Below are 16,667 nucleotides of genomic sequence, written 5' to 3'. Positions count from 1 at the left end.
TTTGGAAGGAAAACTAGGCAAGAGGAAGATCTGAGAGAATAATGGTTGTTCCAACAGTTAGCTCTGAAGCTTTACTCAAGTGGAAAGCAGGATGAAGAGACAGCCATGAGGATAGCTGTGAAATAGAATTTTCATGTATACCAATTGTGACCCTGTTAGGGAGATCAGAGAAGCCCTCAAGTGTTAAATTTACTTTAGTGTAATCAAAAAGTGTAGTTGACAAGTAATCTGTTATTATATCTTAAAAGAGGTAGAAAAGAGGATTTCCTTTCATTTACAAGCACTTTATAAATTTATCAATCTGTCTGTCTGTCTATCTATCTATCTATCTATCTATCTATCTATCTATCTATCTATCTATCTATCTATCTATCTTGTATACACACATGTGTGCCAAAGTGTACATGCAGAGGTCAGAAGACAACTGGTAGGAGTTGGTTCTCTTCTCTAATACATGGGTCCTGGGCTCAAACTCAGTTGTTCAGATCATCTCTCAGATTCACTTAGCAGACAACTCTTTACCTAGTGAGCCATCTTGCTGGCCCTATGAGGGATTTTGAGTGTATTCATCATGAAGAAATGATGAAAGTTTAAGACAATAGATATGTTAATAACTTAAATTTGGTCATTATACAATGTGTACAAAAATTGAAATTTAATATTGTTTCTTATAAATGTGTACAAATATCTTAAATGCCAATACAAATACTTGTGGAATTAGGCTGGGGGTAAATAGGTAGTAGAAGAATGTGGATTTAGCATGCATGAGGCCCTGGATTGGATTTACATTATCATTCATGAGACCAAATAATATAGACCATTATTTTTTAATGTAAAATGTATTTATTTGTCTTGCATGCCATAAAGACACTATCTCTCTCGGTGTGTTTGTGTGTATTGACTTGTCTATATGTGCATTTGTGTAGAGACAATAAATGTCTTCCTCTCTTATACTTCAATTTTGTTTCTCACTGAATCTGTAGCTTACTGATTTTGTCTAGGCTGACTAATAACTAATGAGCTCCTAGGACTAATTGCCTACAACCCTGCAACAGTCACCTTTTTAGTAATAGATGCTTGCTGCTATGCTCAGCACTTACATGATTACTAGCAATCCTAACCTAGGTCCTCATGCTTGAACAGCAGGCACTTTATCCATTGAGCCTATAATTATCCCAGTATTAATGATTAGAAACAATTCAATGACTGTGAATATTAACAGACCATACATTTATTAGCTGTTGAAAGTTGTTTCACTTTGCTACCATTCAAAGTTATATTTTTGTTTTGTGAACCTTAAGAGAATTTCTCTGTGTCCAGGACTAGCATGCCATATAGATGCATAATCTATATGGGTTCTCATCCACACACATTCCAGGACGAATAAGCACACTTATTTGGTGCTTTTGAGTGCTCACTGCTGATTCTCAGGTTGCTGATTATGTCAGCTCTGGTTTTCAAAGGAGTGATTTTAGATGGTCTTAATAAAAGCGTCCAATTTCTGTTCCCCTTTCATGATTTTCATTCTACTTCAGGAAAAAGAGGAACGATATTTTCTGCTGTTTCCAAGTGTCTTGATTATGTTGTCTGCAAGTCCTCGGATGAGTGGCTTTATGTATCAGGTGAGGAGATCTATCTAAAATAAATGATTAAAGGCCGGATGAGAGCAGGATTCTGTTCAGATATGATATATGCACCCTGCCATTAAAAGCTCAGCCCTTCAAAGGCAAAATGTTTTGACCCTTCATCATAGGTGTAAGAATAGATGGTCTTGAGATCAAAGACCCTTGTACTAGTATGATCCTGCCCTGGCTATCTGCTGTTCTACTCATGAGCTAGGTCTCCAGTTCTATAAATAGAAATCTAAGTCTACAATTGGATAATTTAGCAGGAACAGTTTATAGACCTATATCATTACTGCTTAGAAATACAAAGCTGGCATTTAATCCTGTGACTGTAATGTTGCAGCCATGTTATATGATTTGGGTTTGTAAGATGCCAGTCCTTAAATGCCTTACGGAACAAAACCTCCCTTAGTCTTTTCCCAAAATCTAGACCATTATGCTATGATTCTCCGTTATAAGTGGTCAGAGCCATTATTCCCTTTCTAAAATGTGATCCTTCACTTTCAGTTTATATTAACATAAGTTAGAAAGTCAACTGTTTTGTAAATCATGAGCTTAGGGTTTAAGGGGTATTAGCCAAAGGCACATTTCTCCCTTTCTTAACTGATTAAAATGTAGGCTAGAGAAGCCTTATCTGTTGTCATATTGAAATATGTCTTGCCTTGTGATTCCTGAGAGGATCAATGAGAAATATGTACCGTCATAGAATTAATAGAAAGACTTTTTTCTGCTAGGGAAAAATCCCGATAGCAGGGATGGTGGTGACCAGATTGGATGAAATTGAAGGGAATGACTGCATGTTTGAAATCACAGGTGGGTAATTTTCTCCTTTTCATGTAGCTACTTCATACCCTTTTTTGGAATAAAATGGAGCTTAAACAAATAAATGATCATTTTCCCCTGTATAGTTGTTCGTCAGCAGGTTTGATGGGGACATGGAAAAGCCCATTCCATTCCCCAGAATAACTAGAATAGAACCATAAAACACGAAGCTTCCTGGTCATTTAATAGTCCCAGCTTTGCCATTACTTTTTGATCTTTTCTCACTAAAGAGCTACTTGTAAGAGCTGGAGAATAACAAAAGACACCGACTTTTTCCTTCTCTGTCATATGGTCCACAGTGGCCAAGAAGCCAAAGGGGCAGCCTTATCTCCAATTTTATCACCAACCTATACACCAGCAAGGCTTTATTGTGTTCTCAGAACCCATGCAACGTTCTATACAAATTGAGCAAAATGCCCAGTCTTCATAATTCTCCTTGACATTGTCCCTTTTGCCTCTGTGATTTACACGCAATGGCTGCACTTCTAGATGGATGTCCCAGACAGGGTTAATATTCCCAGCCTTATTACACTCTGTACTCACCAGTAAGGAGCCTAATATTTGGTCCTTGCCTGAAGATTTTTCAACTGCTTTCAACTACGTGTTTTTTTTCATCTTGGACAATGGGCAAAACAGTACAATATTCTTAGAATAAACTGTGGACTAGATGGCCAGTCGGTACGTGAGAGGTTTCAGATGGCTAGTGTGGTTATTGTTCGGTTCTATGGTATGTCTAAGATTCTGCAAAGTGTGTCTGTGAGACAGATCAGTGCCTTTTGTTTCTGAATGCTCATAATTTGGTGAAACAGGTAGCACGGTAGAGAGAATTGTGGTTCATTGCAACAACAACCAGGACTTCCAGGAGTGGATGGAGCAGCTGAACAGACTGACCAAAGGACCACCCTCTTGCAGTTCACTGTCTAAGACCTCCTCCTCATCATGTAGCACTCATTCTGTAAGTAGTCCATTGGGATTGGTGGGATTATTGAATTATTAGGATTGTTGAAGATACCTTTTTTTTTCTTCCTGTCAGACTTTGCCTACTAAAGATTTCTAAAAATCAGCAGCAAGCATGCCTTTTGACTTTGGGTGGTCTTTCTTTGTAGATTCTGAAGTACAGTTAAACTTCACTGATTCTAATTGTTCATCATTGTGAGGCCCATTGAAATGAACAGAATATTTCACTTAAGTGTGTGCTTTTGGTCCGAAGTCTTAAGGCACTCTGGCTAACCCCTAGCCAAGTGTTCCTACCAAAGGCCCTTCAAAAATGTTTTAATTGTAAACAAGACTCATTTATAACTGATATTCTCACAGTAATCATGTGCTAAGTCAAAGCAGGGAGCTCACTTCCTGAGTGCTTGGGTGACTCCATGTAACCTCAGTCATCCTCTGGCATCTGCTCAGTAACTTGCATGGAAGCGAAGCTTTTAGCATTGCCATCCTCGGAGTTCTCAGAAACCAAGTACTTGTGGAATTGGAATTAGTGAGACATCACTGTACTTGCTTGGTGAAAGGGAAACTTTGCTCTGGTGTCTGTTAACATTCCAACCTGCGATGCCAACATTCCCATTTTGAGTGCTGTGTGTGTGGTGGTGGCAGAACACAGGCTTTGAGTTCAAGTCTCGTCTTTGCCAATTACTACCCAGTTACTTCACTTCGCTGAGTCTGTTGTAGTTTAATCAGATGAAATGTCCATTTGAGATTCTAAGTGAGTGCCAAACACATCGCTGAACCGTGAATGGTTTCTGTTGTTCTACTTCCCTCCCTTAGAGGATATATTTCTGACTTAAATGAAATTTCAGAAAAGAGAGGACAGGATCATGGGACACCGAGTCCATTTTGTGCTGTTCTTTGGAGACACCATAAACTTATGTAGAAACTGTCAGTTTTCCAATTGGGCACTTTTCACTATTCCGCGTTCCCCATTTCATGTCTGGCTTTGTTGATCCAATGAAGCTTTGTCATTTTCTCACTGTGTGGTACCAGGTCGGGTTCAGGTGGCAGATTGCCAGCATCTCATGAGACATTTTCCCAGTCTTTTAGCTCTACTGGACAGCCCCGAGGACCCTTGGAGCCTCCTCAAATTATAAAACCGTGGAGTTTAAGTTGCCTACGACCTGCACCTCCACTTAGACCATCAGCAGCACTAGGTTATAAAGAGGTAATTTTGCTACGTATGGTGTAAAATGCTTCTGACGAGCTAATTTTTGGAGTTTATTGCAAATAGTTCAGTGAGCACATGCTAGAATTTATGACAGGGTATATATCTTGAATTGCTAGATTCAGTGATTGCTTTTTAATTTTGCATTTCCCCTTTCTCCATATACACACATTGATGGAACTGAACAACTGAACGTTCAAGTACACTTCCTGTTTCTTTAGGTTTTTTTTTTTCTTTAACTATCTCTTTTCTCTCTCTACAAAGAGAGAATGATTCTTTACATTAGCTAACTATGTACACACATCTCAATCAAGAAACACATCTTTGGAAGTTGCATTTCTAATCAAACATCCAATTATAAAAGTTGATCAATTAAGCCCAATCACTAAAACATCATGAGACCAAGGCATGCGTCTTAACCATGAAAGCAATGTTTGCTATAGTGGGAAGGATAGAGTAATATAGTGAACGAAATGTCTCTTTTACAGAGAGGTTTCATAGTAGCAACTTCCTGCACAGGGCATTTGGTATCTGCCTAGTGTGTTACAAAGACAAGAAACGTCAGTCACTAGCTCCTTTAACAACACAGTGTTTATTACCGTTTCCATCCAGTGAGGCCTTCCCCTTTTACTTATTTCTACTTATTTCATATTTCAGAAAAGATGCTCATTTATTAATAACTACCCTTCAGGTCTTGTTGTATGAAGAGTAAGTTGCTGACAGTTATGAAATGAACCATAAAATTTGGATGTAAAGGCAGTGTATAATTCTCTGTTTGGTGTGCTTTGATATTGGAGACTTGGCTCCGTTTTGAGTGGATTTTGATTTGACCAACTGTGCTTTTGGGCCAGTTAATTGTTGCCTCAGTCTCTCAGTGCAAAAGAGAATAATATGTAGACACTGGATGATTTTTTTTAACCTGCTCAACTGGCATGATAGGAGACATGATTCTTGAGCACACTTAAAAAAATGTATTCTATTCAGAATTTGGGTAGGAAGTGGTCCTGCAGATTTGCTTTGAAATTGGCCCAGTTTTCTTTTCTTACTTAAACCAGGACTGCCACTTCACGGTAACCTATTCCCAGTTTGAATAATGGACATTTTGCAACTGCCAATTAGCAACTGTCAATTACTGTATTCATGCCAAAGCAAACTCTGAAGGGTAAAACTGACTTTAACCCTACACATAACTAATCTATTAAAACTAAGGCATGATCACTTTGTTTCTGCTGGGGAAAGAGAGGTATTAATATGTTCTTGCTATGTCCTGTCCATTTTGGTGATTTTTTTCAGCATTTTTAGAGAACTGGATTCTTTGGACTTTTGCATGAGGGTATTGCATCTGAGACTAATGTGGGAAGTGTGGCGGTATTCTTGCTGTGTAATTGATGATAACACTAACATTTCAAATGTTGTTTTAGAACTATTGATAAATGGATGTGGTCATTATAACCATCGACCTCTCACGCTCATCTTCTCTTTCTTTACATATTCATTTTAGAGGATGTCTTATATCTTAAAGGTAAGGGTAGAACAGTGACATCGTAATGTCATTGTGCTGTAACCTTTGGTGAATGAAGCTTTCCTTTATGCTTGTCTTGTCTTTTGCTATAATTGGTGGCTAAAATGTGAAGATGCAATTCTGACATGTAAGTATTTTCTTCCAAAGCAGGCTTGTGTTCGGTCCTTGCAAAATGTCACTTTATATATCATGCCTTTAAAATGCTCATTTTCCCTGTGTTTTTAATGCTAGCTTTTTCTCTTATTTTTTTCACATGTGGTTTTAATGTTTGCCTCCTTTTACGTTTTAGTGGAGTCCCTTTGGCTAAGCAAAAGCAATTCAATTCTTTGTCCCTATATTTTAAATTCCCAGTTATTTCTTATGTATCAGATAGATAGGCACATAAAAAAATAGATTCTGGGCAAGGTTGAGTATCAGAACAGTATATTGGGATTCTAAGTGGGAATACAGTTTGATTACTTGCATATTAACATTGAGTGGGGTTTTTTAAAATATAGCAAAAGAAAATCCATTAATTTTCATGTTTATTGTGCACTTATTAAATTATATATAGCTTTGGCTATATATAAATTATTTTGTCAGGAAACCCTTCATGAAATTCTCCTCTCCGAGAAAATAACTCTCTCTCTCTACCTTAATTTTCTCATCTGACTGATAGGAATTTTAGTTTCTTTTGTAAGACTACTGCGCTGCAAAACAAATTCAAGCAGTTTTAAATTCTTAGAACTGTTCTATTGGTAGTTACATCACTTACATAATTCATTTCAAACTATCCACAGTGAATATAAACCAAGTTAGGAATGCTGGCACTCTTCTGGGGTTGAAATCCCATTACTTCTGCTACAGATGGTACCCTAAAGGCACCAACCCTCCTGAACAGTCTGCATCCTTCTCCATTCTTATTCTCCTGTGGCAACTGAAAGTGGAATGTCATTGCCTGTGCTTTGTTGAACCTTTTTGAGTTTACTGGAGCCATTCATAGTATGTGTGATGTAAAATTCTGACCCTTCCCTAATGGATGCTATCTCGATGAGAGAGAGAGAGAGAGAGAGAGAGAGAGAGAGAGAGAGAGAGAGAGAGAGAGAGAGAGAGAGAGAGAGAGAGAGGTATTCTGATTCATTTTATTTGCTTTATTTTCATTCTTATTTGGGAGAGAATGTTAATTCATGGAGAAATTATTACCCTTACAGGAATCTAGTAAGAGCCCCAAAACGATGAAGAAGTTTCTTCACAAAAGAAAGACAGAGAGAAAAGCATCTGAGGAAGAATACGTGATTAGAAAAAGTATGTGTGCTGTCCTTCTGCAAAGTTATTTATGGGTGAACTCACATGAGAAATTTTAAAAAGCAGATAATTAGAGCAGTTTGTTCTTGGCATCATCTGTTGAAAAAAAAATACACAGAAAATTTGGTCACTTCTAAGACTTCTGAATAAGCTGCCTCCTGCTGCACTTCCTGCTGACTCTGTCAGACACCAATCTGTACTATTTTCATGCTACAGAGCACTTCACCTCACCTGGTTTACATTCTCCCCAATGGTGCTCGTTTGCTATGGACACATTTTTTTCTTCCAGATAGATTTTTGATGCCTGGAATATTTTTCTGAGCAGATAGACCCAATGAACCTGGGGACAGAAATTGTTCCGGAAGTCTAATGTTCAAGGATGTTCTCAGTTGCCCATGGAGTCAGCCTGCTGACATCAAGAAATAGTGTTTTATTTAGGAGCTGACTACAAAGGCAGCCAGTCAAGCTATATGACTGTATTAGACTCTGAAATTGGGATCGAGGGAACTTTGGGACATACATGGAGACGTTAGTGATGTAGCAGCACTGCATGTGTCAGTTGCAAATATAGTTCAGTTAAATCTTTGCTGTGGGTGTGGACACAGCTCAGTTCATAGAGTATTTGCCTAGCAAGCACAAGGCCCAGAGTTTGATCCCTAGCACCATATAAACCAGGCATGGTGGCATGTGCTTTTAATCCTGTGCTTGGGTGGTGGAGGTAGGAGGATCAGAAGTTCAACTTCATCCTTAGCTACATAACAAGTTACAGGAAACCCTGGGCTACATGAGACTCTGTCATAATATAATATGATATGACATGATGTGATGTGATGTGATGTGATGTGATGTGATATGATATAATATAATATAATATATTAAAATTATATCTTTGCTGAACTTCAACTCCTGAAGCCCCGGCCCCACCCTCACGTAAGCTTGTTAGTGGAACATTGCCATCTGGGTACTTAAAGACTGAGTTGGGGGGATGATGAGAGAGAATCAGTGATGTGCTGGCTGGTTGAGAAGATGGGTGCAATCAACAGGGAAAGGCTCATTAAAAGGGCAAGCCTTGAAATTTAATTCATAGAAAGACTTTGGTGTACTGGATGAGAGTTGGACCCAAAACCAAGTCCATTAATAAACTTTTACTACTTTAGAGTTCTGAACTTCAGAAGCAGCATCCTTTCCCCAGAGTACTGATCCCAGAACACTCGGGGTTACTCTTGATGTCATTCTTTTGTCTCTTGAGGCTTGAACAAATTTTTGCCTGCCTTTCAGAAACACTGCGAACCCTTGGCAGTGACGGGCACAACATCATTTGAAGTGTTCAGGGTCATATGTGCAGCAGAAGTTATTACTGATTAAATTTGACAGGTACTGCTGCCCTGGAAGAGGACGCTCAGATTCTTAAGGTGATTGAAGCTTATTGCACCAGCGCCAGTTTTCAACAAGGTAATGGCTCAATTAGAATTTGCCACACTGCTTTTGCTAATGAATGGGATTTACTCTTTGGTACTCACTGTCTCTAAGAGGGGAAAAACCCTTCAATACAGATCGGGTTTGTAGGGTGTGGAAAGCATGTGACTCAATGCAGAACAGAGGTGCAGGACTTAATCTTTCAGATAAGGCGTTTTAGCTACTGGGTGGTTTGCTTGTGAACTGTTACTTTTCACCCAGAGAGAAAGAGAGATGCAAGAGGGAAAACGTTGAAGGTGATAGAAATGAGAAAAAAAAAAAAACTTTAAGTCACTCCTTTGAACTACACAGATACCTCCACCAGCACTAGTTAGGAATTAAAGAGCCCAGAGAGTTCCTGTGTCTGTGAACTGATGTTAATCTCATCTTATAGGCAGAATAGGAAAGGAAGTCAGAATGCTATCTCTCATCAGCTTTGTGTTGAAGTGAAGGATGCTTCATCAGACTTAGGTTTCAAAGTTGCTCTGAAAATCTGGAAATGTAGCTGCAGAGCTGAGACTCTTCACAGTGTAAAACTGTCTCAAAAGCTGTTCACTGAGGGTATCTGCCTAAACAGGTTCCAGGTTAAACCCTTGAAAGCTAGATGATACCTTCTGGTAACTCCTTGTGCTTTTTCCAGTCCAGGCCATATCGATTATATATTTTGTTTTCTCTCATCACAGACTTTATGTCATTGCTGATGGAGCTAGCCCCTTTAGGAAGTTTCTCACATCTTCATAGGGAAGGAATGTCCCCTAATGGTGTGTTTTTCACAGCTGCTGACCAGATGCTTACTTGCTATGAGAGGGATTTCATAAGAGACTGCCACAACACATCTCACACAACTCGCAGGCTGTCACAAAAAGAGGCATTTGATGTGGAAATCAATACATTTCACTGTGAGCAGGGACACTGCATCACAGATGCAACCTGGCTGCAGCTTCTGGCATGCTCGGTTCTAATAACAAGTTTTGATGAGCTGGGAAAGGAAAGTGAGAGTAGTTTTTATTGTGAAAGCTAGGGTGGAGATGGGGATGAGGAGATACCAGTAGAGCATCCTTCATCTAAAATCCGACCTTACCTTACCTCTGAACCACTTGTTTTTCTAGCTCTAGACTCTATTCACACAGTCAGAGAAAAAAGCTCAGGCATATGATCTTCCTCTAAAGACCAATTGTGTTCCTTCTTACATGTGGGAAGTAGCTAATGCCCTGCTGGACACTCAGATGTGGCCAACATTTCAGCATCATAGTGGGCCCTCTATTTCACCCCAGTCTAATGTCCTGTTTCCCTAGAACTGACTGCTCTTGGATTTCTGTATACATCTTTTATCCATCCATTTATCTTCTGCATACTGATGAAAAGCTATTCTCTAAACATGAAAACACATCTTACCTCTGGGGATATGGGAGTGTCAATTAAAAGTAGTGAATGTGTATTGTGAAGGATACCGTTTCAAAACAGTGACCTAGACAGTGACCTAGACAGACCAAAGATCACACCCTTGAACCCAGAGCAGAAGGATCTAGATGGCCATGCTCTAAAGACAGTATAGGCAGAGAACAATGAAGACACATGAGCTTTGTTACTGATCTGATAATCTCCCAGCTCCACTGTACCCAGCATCAAAATAGCTTTAGGCTATTCTGCATTTCCTAGAGGACTGCCAAAGGAACGAGTGCTGCTTCTGAATCCCTTTCAGCATGTTGTACCACAGAGCAGTACTGCTCGCAGCCCAGTCTTTACTGACATTAAAGAATTCCCAATGATCATGGGATGTGGTGTGTGACTCTTAGATGCTTGAAGAAACTGGTGATTAGTGATGAGCTCTGTGCTCTGGGAATGGGAAAACAGAAAAGTCCGGGGCCCCTAGCAGATCAATTCCCCTTCTTGGAGATTAAGTAATGCCATTTGATCATTTATAGCCCCCCCATCAGAAAAATGTGGCATGCTTGCCCTTTGAGTATAAGGGCATGAAGTACGTCACTGCTGTAACTACAATAGAAAGGGACAAAGAGAACAATATCTGATAATAATTCCCTCCTCCTCTCGTGATCGTGACTTACAGGTACTCGTAAAGATTCGGTTCCACAAGTACTACTCCCTGAGGAAGAGAAACTCATTCTTGAAGAAACCAGAAGTAATGGGCAGACCATCATCGAGGAGAAGTGAGTAGAGAGTGTCCCTTTCTTGACATGTCTGGGGCCTAAAGTAGGCATGACAGGCTCTCTTGGGCTTCTGTTGCTGTGATACAACACCATAACCATGAACAAGTTGGAGGAAGAAACCATTTGTTTCAGTTTACAACTCTCAAGTCATAATCTGGCGTCCCCTTTTGGCATCCTCGAGTACCTGCATTCATATGCACATAAACACATCAAATCATAAAAATGAATCTTAAAAAACCCCAACTAAAATCCAGATCTGTAAGTTCCTTGATTTGAAAAAATTGAAAGGCAAAAAATGTCACCACTAACCAGGGAACTTTATCATCATTTTTTTAAACATTATGTTTTAGTGTGCTGATTCTCTGTTATGTAAGGTTAGCTAAATGAAAAGGGTAATGCCATAGCACAGCTATTGTAGCATACACAGGGTCTTTTATTATATTGTCAGTAATATTTGCTAGTACTCTAAAGCTGAAGCAATAAAACCATAGGATGGGACTCTTAAAAAATTGAACTCAGAGGAGCAGAATGTAGACTAGTGATTACTAGAAGTATGGGAGGGGTAGAAAGAAGAACTAGGTGATGTTGATAAAAAAATCTATAAAGTTCAATTGTATAAGATGACAGATAAGTTTTAGTCTATCTAACATGCAGCACAGTGGCTATAGTTAATAATAATATCTTTTATACTTGAAGTTCACTAAGAACATACATCTCTTATGTTCACAATAGACACACACACACACATACACTTACAAATAGTAGCTACAGCTACATGTGGTGATAATTGTGATAATAACTTTATTTATGGCATAATTTCATAAGACAAACACACCAAAGCATCATGCTGTATACTTTAAATATATAACTTTTATTTTGTCAACTATATCCTCAAATTGAAAACAAACAAACAAACAAACAAAGAAAACAATGGTCGTTACCTGTTGTTTTCTGGCCACACAAGCTGGAAGTGGGAAGAGGAGAGAAACGGGCAGTGTAGAAATGATGCTATAACATGGTGTTGAACTGGGCAAGTGTGATGAGAGTTTTCTTCCTATGAAGAGGAAGAATGTGGACCATACAGAGTAGGGATGCTCCCCGTCAGGTAGAAACCCCACAGATATTTTCATCTCTGTATTTATAGAGAGTTGTAGGTTGCTTATTTATCAGCACGTCAGTACCCACCGTTCATTTATGAATTTTCTCTGTATATTTTAGGAGCCTTGTTGATACCGTCTATGCCTTGAAGGATGAGGTCAAGGAACTGAAGCAGGTAATGCATTACCAAAAGTTATCTTCTCGGATGATAGAATTGCTTTGTCTTCTTTGCACTGGGGGATGGTTTCAGGAAGAGCCCAGGAGCAGGTACTGAGGGAGAGTTGGTATGTTCTTTGTGGTAGCAGGTAGGTTTTAATTTTACTGTATGGTCTTGAATTTCTGAGCCTTTCTATTTAGATATATGCAGCAGAGTCCCAAACTTAGATATTACTTTCTTGCTCCCTTACATCTTAAAAAAACATAAACATTTTTTCACCGGGTGGCATTCACGCCCCCAGAGTGATAATTAACATTTTCTTTGCTGTTCATTGTTAAACCAATTTTTGAAAAAGCAAGCAATCAGTTAGCTTAGGTATGGCAGTACCTGTCTGAAATCGTAGCCACTGAGAAAGGTGAGTCAGGGACATCATGGATTTGCTAGCCTGGTATAGCAAGACCTTGTCATGAAAACAAAATAAAGGGAATAATGAAAAACAGATAAAAGAGGAAAGGAGGTAGGAAGCAAAGATTGAAAAGAGAATTGTCTGTGGTGGTTTGTAGATTTATGGGTAACGTAGTCCTATAAGACTTATTGTACCTGTAAGAAGGGGACACACAGGGAAGAGGGGAGTTGAGAGCCTACAGCAGCACTTGTGGAATGCTTAGCAAATTCTGGATCAGATACAGTGAAGTCCTGGGCTGAGGCCGGCCAGTGAGGATGTGAGGAGTAGAGGAAATAGAAAGAGACATTGCAGAGTTAAAACTTATGGCATATGATGGCACAGAGATGGGATTAGGAAAGAACAGACATTAAAGAAGCTTCTCCCCTAGTTATCTAATTTGCTATGGTGGACAACCTTTCAAAGATCCAGAAGCACTGGAAGAGGTTTCTGGTGCTGGGGGAGGGGATACTAAGTTCCCTTCAGAACATAGTAAGTTTAAGGGGCTTATTGTCTCTCCAGATCGATCTGGCCCACTGGCATGATCCTGTGGGCCTGGGACTCAGAAGATGAAGTTGGCACCAGAGCTATTTGGGGAGCCTCTTAGCACATGCTTGCATTGAAAGAGAAGTGATCTTAAATTTAAAAAAAAAAAGTGTGAAGCAAGCTGTCTGTGGGGCAGGTTCAGTGTGTAAGAACACTGGGATTAAAGTGAAGAGTGTAGGAGGCTGCTTACACACAGGCAGAGACCCAAGAGACAGCCTGCTCTCCGAATGTCGTCACAGTGAAGGATGCCAGGAGAAGGGGGAGGAGGTGGAGGGGGAGAAGCCTGGAAAAGTTCTGCCTTGGCTCAGTGATTAATAACTCTTTCCCTTTTAGGAGAATAAAAAAATGAAGCAATGTCTAGAAGAAGAATTGAAGTCGAGGAAGGACCTAGAAAAGCTGGTCCGGAAGCTGTTGAAGCAAACAGATGAATGCATTCGAGCTGAATCCAGCAGCAAGACCTCAATTCTGCCATAACCATCACTGTGCAGCTAAGCACAGTGCCTTCAGCACTTGTTAAAGTGGCCAGCTAAATGATTTAACTGTGCACTTGAGCTTTGTGCTTTGTGGTGTTGGGATTCTCTCTCTCTCTCTCTCTCTCTCTCTCTCTCTCTCTCTCTCTCTCTCTGTCCCCCCCAATTTGATTAAGTGTTTGATGCTTGGTTATCAGTTAATTGACACTTGTTTTAACAGGGGAAATAGCCTGAGGTGTTGTTAAAAATGGCCCCAATATTTTGCTATGCCCAACAACCCTGTACTACCCAATTTGCTGGAGGCTAAGCTTTTCAGGCTTATGTTTAGAGTAGGTGAAAATGAACACCTTTGCCCAGTGACCCAGCTTCCCCTGACTGTCATAAGCCTCCTTCAGTACTTTAAGAACTTACCTCCCACGTTGTCTGTTAAGATCAAGAACAGTGTAGTGTGCCCTTATACCCTTCGTGCTGGTGGCCATGTAAAGTCATGGTAAGAACTCCAACTATCCACACCAGCACCAAGTCTATCAGCAAAATGCTTCAGACGATCCCCCCATCAGCAGCAGGGCAGAGCAGCTTGATGGAGCAGCTATCCCTAGCAGTATAGCTTTCTAGCCCAGCCTTCTGCCTCTATGTAAGTTTTCTACCTCCCCTCAACCCCGTGCTTCTAGCCAGCCGTACAAAGTGGAGTGTAAAGGATCATGGATTTGCTTTGCTTAGTTTCTCAAACAGTTACTCTGAGCAGTGACTTTACTTTGAATATTCCAATGACAAAATAACCCTCATGAGAAGATAGTGTGCCCTCATACACACCTTCCATCCCATCTTACCAAGCTCTGGTTTCTGCAGTGAGAAGTTCGACCCATCATTGGCTTCTAGTATGATGAGCCAGGTTTAACACTGAGTTAAAGGGCCCCTCCTAGCTGACCAGGTTGCCAGTGAAGCTGATTTTTTGAAACTAGTTTGCTTGAGTTGTTGATAATGTCAAACCATTGACTTTGTAAGTAGTCCAGAAAACTGGCCTGGGAAGAAGCAGATTTCAAAGAGAGTCGCAGAAGGACACCGTATACCTAAATTCAACACAAGTCAGAAGGGGCCGAGGATGGAGGAGGCTCTTGCCTACCTCCTCAGATGACAGGACATCTTGGCCAGATGATAAAGTCACTGGAAAGAGATACAGAATGCCAACCAAAGGCTTACATGGATCTTTGATTGGAGCCTGTAAGTGCTGTTTCAAAACGAAACTCCAGGCCTAAAAGCTTGTTGAGGAGCTCTTTTTCTTTGTGGTACGGAGGCTCTCACACTTTCCATTATTCCATGGTACAGTGCTATTGTCTCATGTTACATGGCCAACATTATAGCACCCACAGTATATGGAGTATTTCTAGAGTCCAACCTCAGACAATCGCATACAGCCATCTTTGTCAGCTTAGAGAGTCAAGGTTGCTAAGAATGGCTGTCCTGTTTCTAAGCCCAGAGATTTCTATGAGACATCTTTCATGTAAAAAAAATTTTACAAAAGGAACAGCATTAGCACCCCAGATGTTCACATGTGTCCTGTCTATACTTAGTAAATAGTTTGCAATCAATGTGCAAATTTTGTCCATAGGAAAAACACTTTTGTGGTTGCCAAATAATTTTGTTAATCGCTTCAGACATTGAAAGGGACTTTGCTCTTCTGTGGAGAGGTCCTTGGTACTGGATAATGAAACTTGTGCAGTGGGCTGCCCAGGCTTCTAGACTAGATAATATAAAGGAAATGAAGCCATGTTGACCCCACAGTCATGTCTCATAGTTGTGTTGTTTACAATCCTCTATAATTGGTTCCTCTTACTCTGATTAAACTGCTGCCCTCAGGAGCCTTTCGGGTTCCCCTGTTATGTCCCTTCTTATAGGAGCTCAGATTTTCTAAAATTGTTTTTATTTTAAAGACTTTTAAAATGGACATTTTCAATAAACAAGAATAAACAGTGCTTTATAAATAAAATCATGTGTTGTGTTTTTTTCTTCTTGCTGACTGACTGATGTTGAGGAAGACTGTTCTTTAAATGTCATTTTATTTTCAGCTGACAAATATGAATTGTTGGTGACAGTGGTGTGAGCTTTCATTCCATACATACATCATGGTATCCAGGGTCACAGGACAATTTTAACATATTATGCATTGCCTCAACTATTACGGTATCTGTAGTGAGAACTTTGAAAAGCTTTGCTTTTTTAACCTTTTAGAAATAGACAAAGAAATATTACCCATAGTCATTGTATTATACATAGACAAATTCTTCCCATTTTACTGAAACTTTGCCCACTTTGATCAAAATACTACCCTCCTTTCCCCACTAATGCCCTGATTAACTCCTATTTTCTGCCTCACGTCTGTGAGTTTCTGATTTTATATTTCCCATGTGAGGAATGAAGGAGATCATGCAGCATTCATCGTTCTCTGCCTGGCTTATTTCACCTGGCACAATGCCCTCCAGGCTCATTAGCATTGTTACAAATTTCTTTTTCCTTTTTAAAAGCTGAGTAGCATTCCAAAATGTATATACCATAATTTTATCCACTTATTCACAGATTCTTGCCATAACTCCATCAATCATCTACCTTTCTAGTATGTATGTATCTTTCTGTGATCTATCTATCTACCTACCTATCTATCAGCAAGGTCTCACTTGTGTAGTCATAGCTGGCCTGAAACTCACTGTGCATACCACACCAGACTTTAACTCACAGAGACCTGTCTGCCTCTGCCTCTCCAGTGCTGGGATCAAAGTATGCTCATCACCATGACCAGTTTTAAGTTATTTTAGATCTTGATTAAGTGCCCAGTATTTCAGTGAGCACAGGAGTGAAGACAGCTCTTGAACATACTGATTTCGTTTCTTTTAGAAATACTGAGAAGTAGGTTGAGGTTGGA

The 16,667-nt window shown here is 39.8% G+C and overlaps 1 protein-coding gene across 4 annotated transcripts in view; it reads left to right on the top strand.

Annotated features, from left to right (window-relative positions):
- Nucleotides 1–15,725, top strand: part of ARHGEF6 (Rac/Cdc42 guanine nucleotide exchange factor 6) — a 111,804-nt gene extending 96,079 nt beyond the window's left edge. For 2 of the 4 annotated variants that reach the window (XM_080910771.1, XM_080910774.1), the window contains 10 exons: nucleotides 1,536–1,622; nucleotides 2,360–2,438; nucleotides 3,257–3,402; nucleotides 4,483–4,608; nucleotides 6,110–6,130; nucleotides 7,321–7,414; nucleotides 8,789–8,866; nucleotides 10,938–11,037; nucleotides 12,256–12,310; nucleotides 13,614–15,725. In XM_080910771.1, coding sequence (XP_080766897.1) covers nucleotides 1,536–1,622; nucleotides 2,360–2,438; nucleotides 3,257–3,402; nucleotides 4,483–4,608; nucleotides 6,110–6,130; nucleotides 7,321–7,414; nucleotides 8,789–8,866; nucleotides 10,938–11,037; nucleotides 12,256–12,310; nucleotides 13,614–13,754 — 927 coding nt within the window. In that variant the 3' untranslated portion in view covers nucleotides 13,755–15,725. The remainder of the gene's footprint in view (nucleotides 1–1,535; nucleotides 1,623–2,359; nucleotides 2,439–3,256; nucleotides 3,403–4,482; nucleotides 4,609–6,109; nucleotides 6,131–7,320; nucleotides 7,415–8,788; nucleotides 8,867–10,937; nucleotides 11,038–12,255; nucleotides 12,311–13,613) is intronic. The other 2 variants (XM_080910772.1, XM_080910773.1) reach the window with 2 other exon arrangements.
- Nucleotides 15,726–16,667: the final 942 nt, after the last annotated feature.

Source organism: Micromys minutus (assembly GCF_963924665.1).
Source record: "Micromys minutus genome assembly, chromosome: X".
Classification (NCBI taxonomy): Eukaryota; Metazoa; Chordata; class Mammalia; order Rodentia; family Muridae; genus Micromys; species Micromys minutus.
This window is presented reverse-complemented; position numbering and strand designations above follow the sequence as displayed.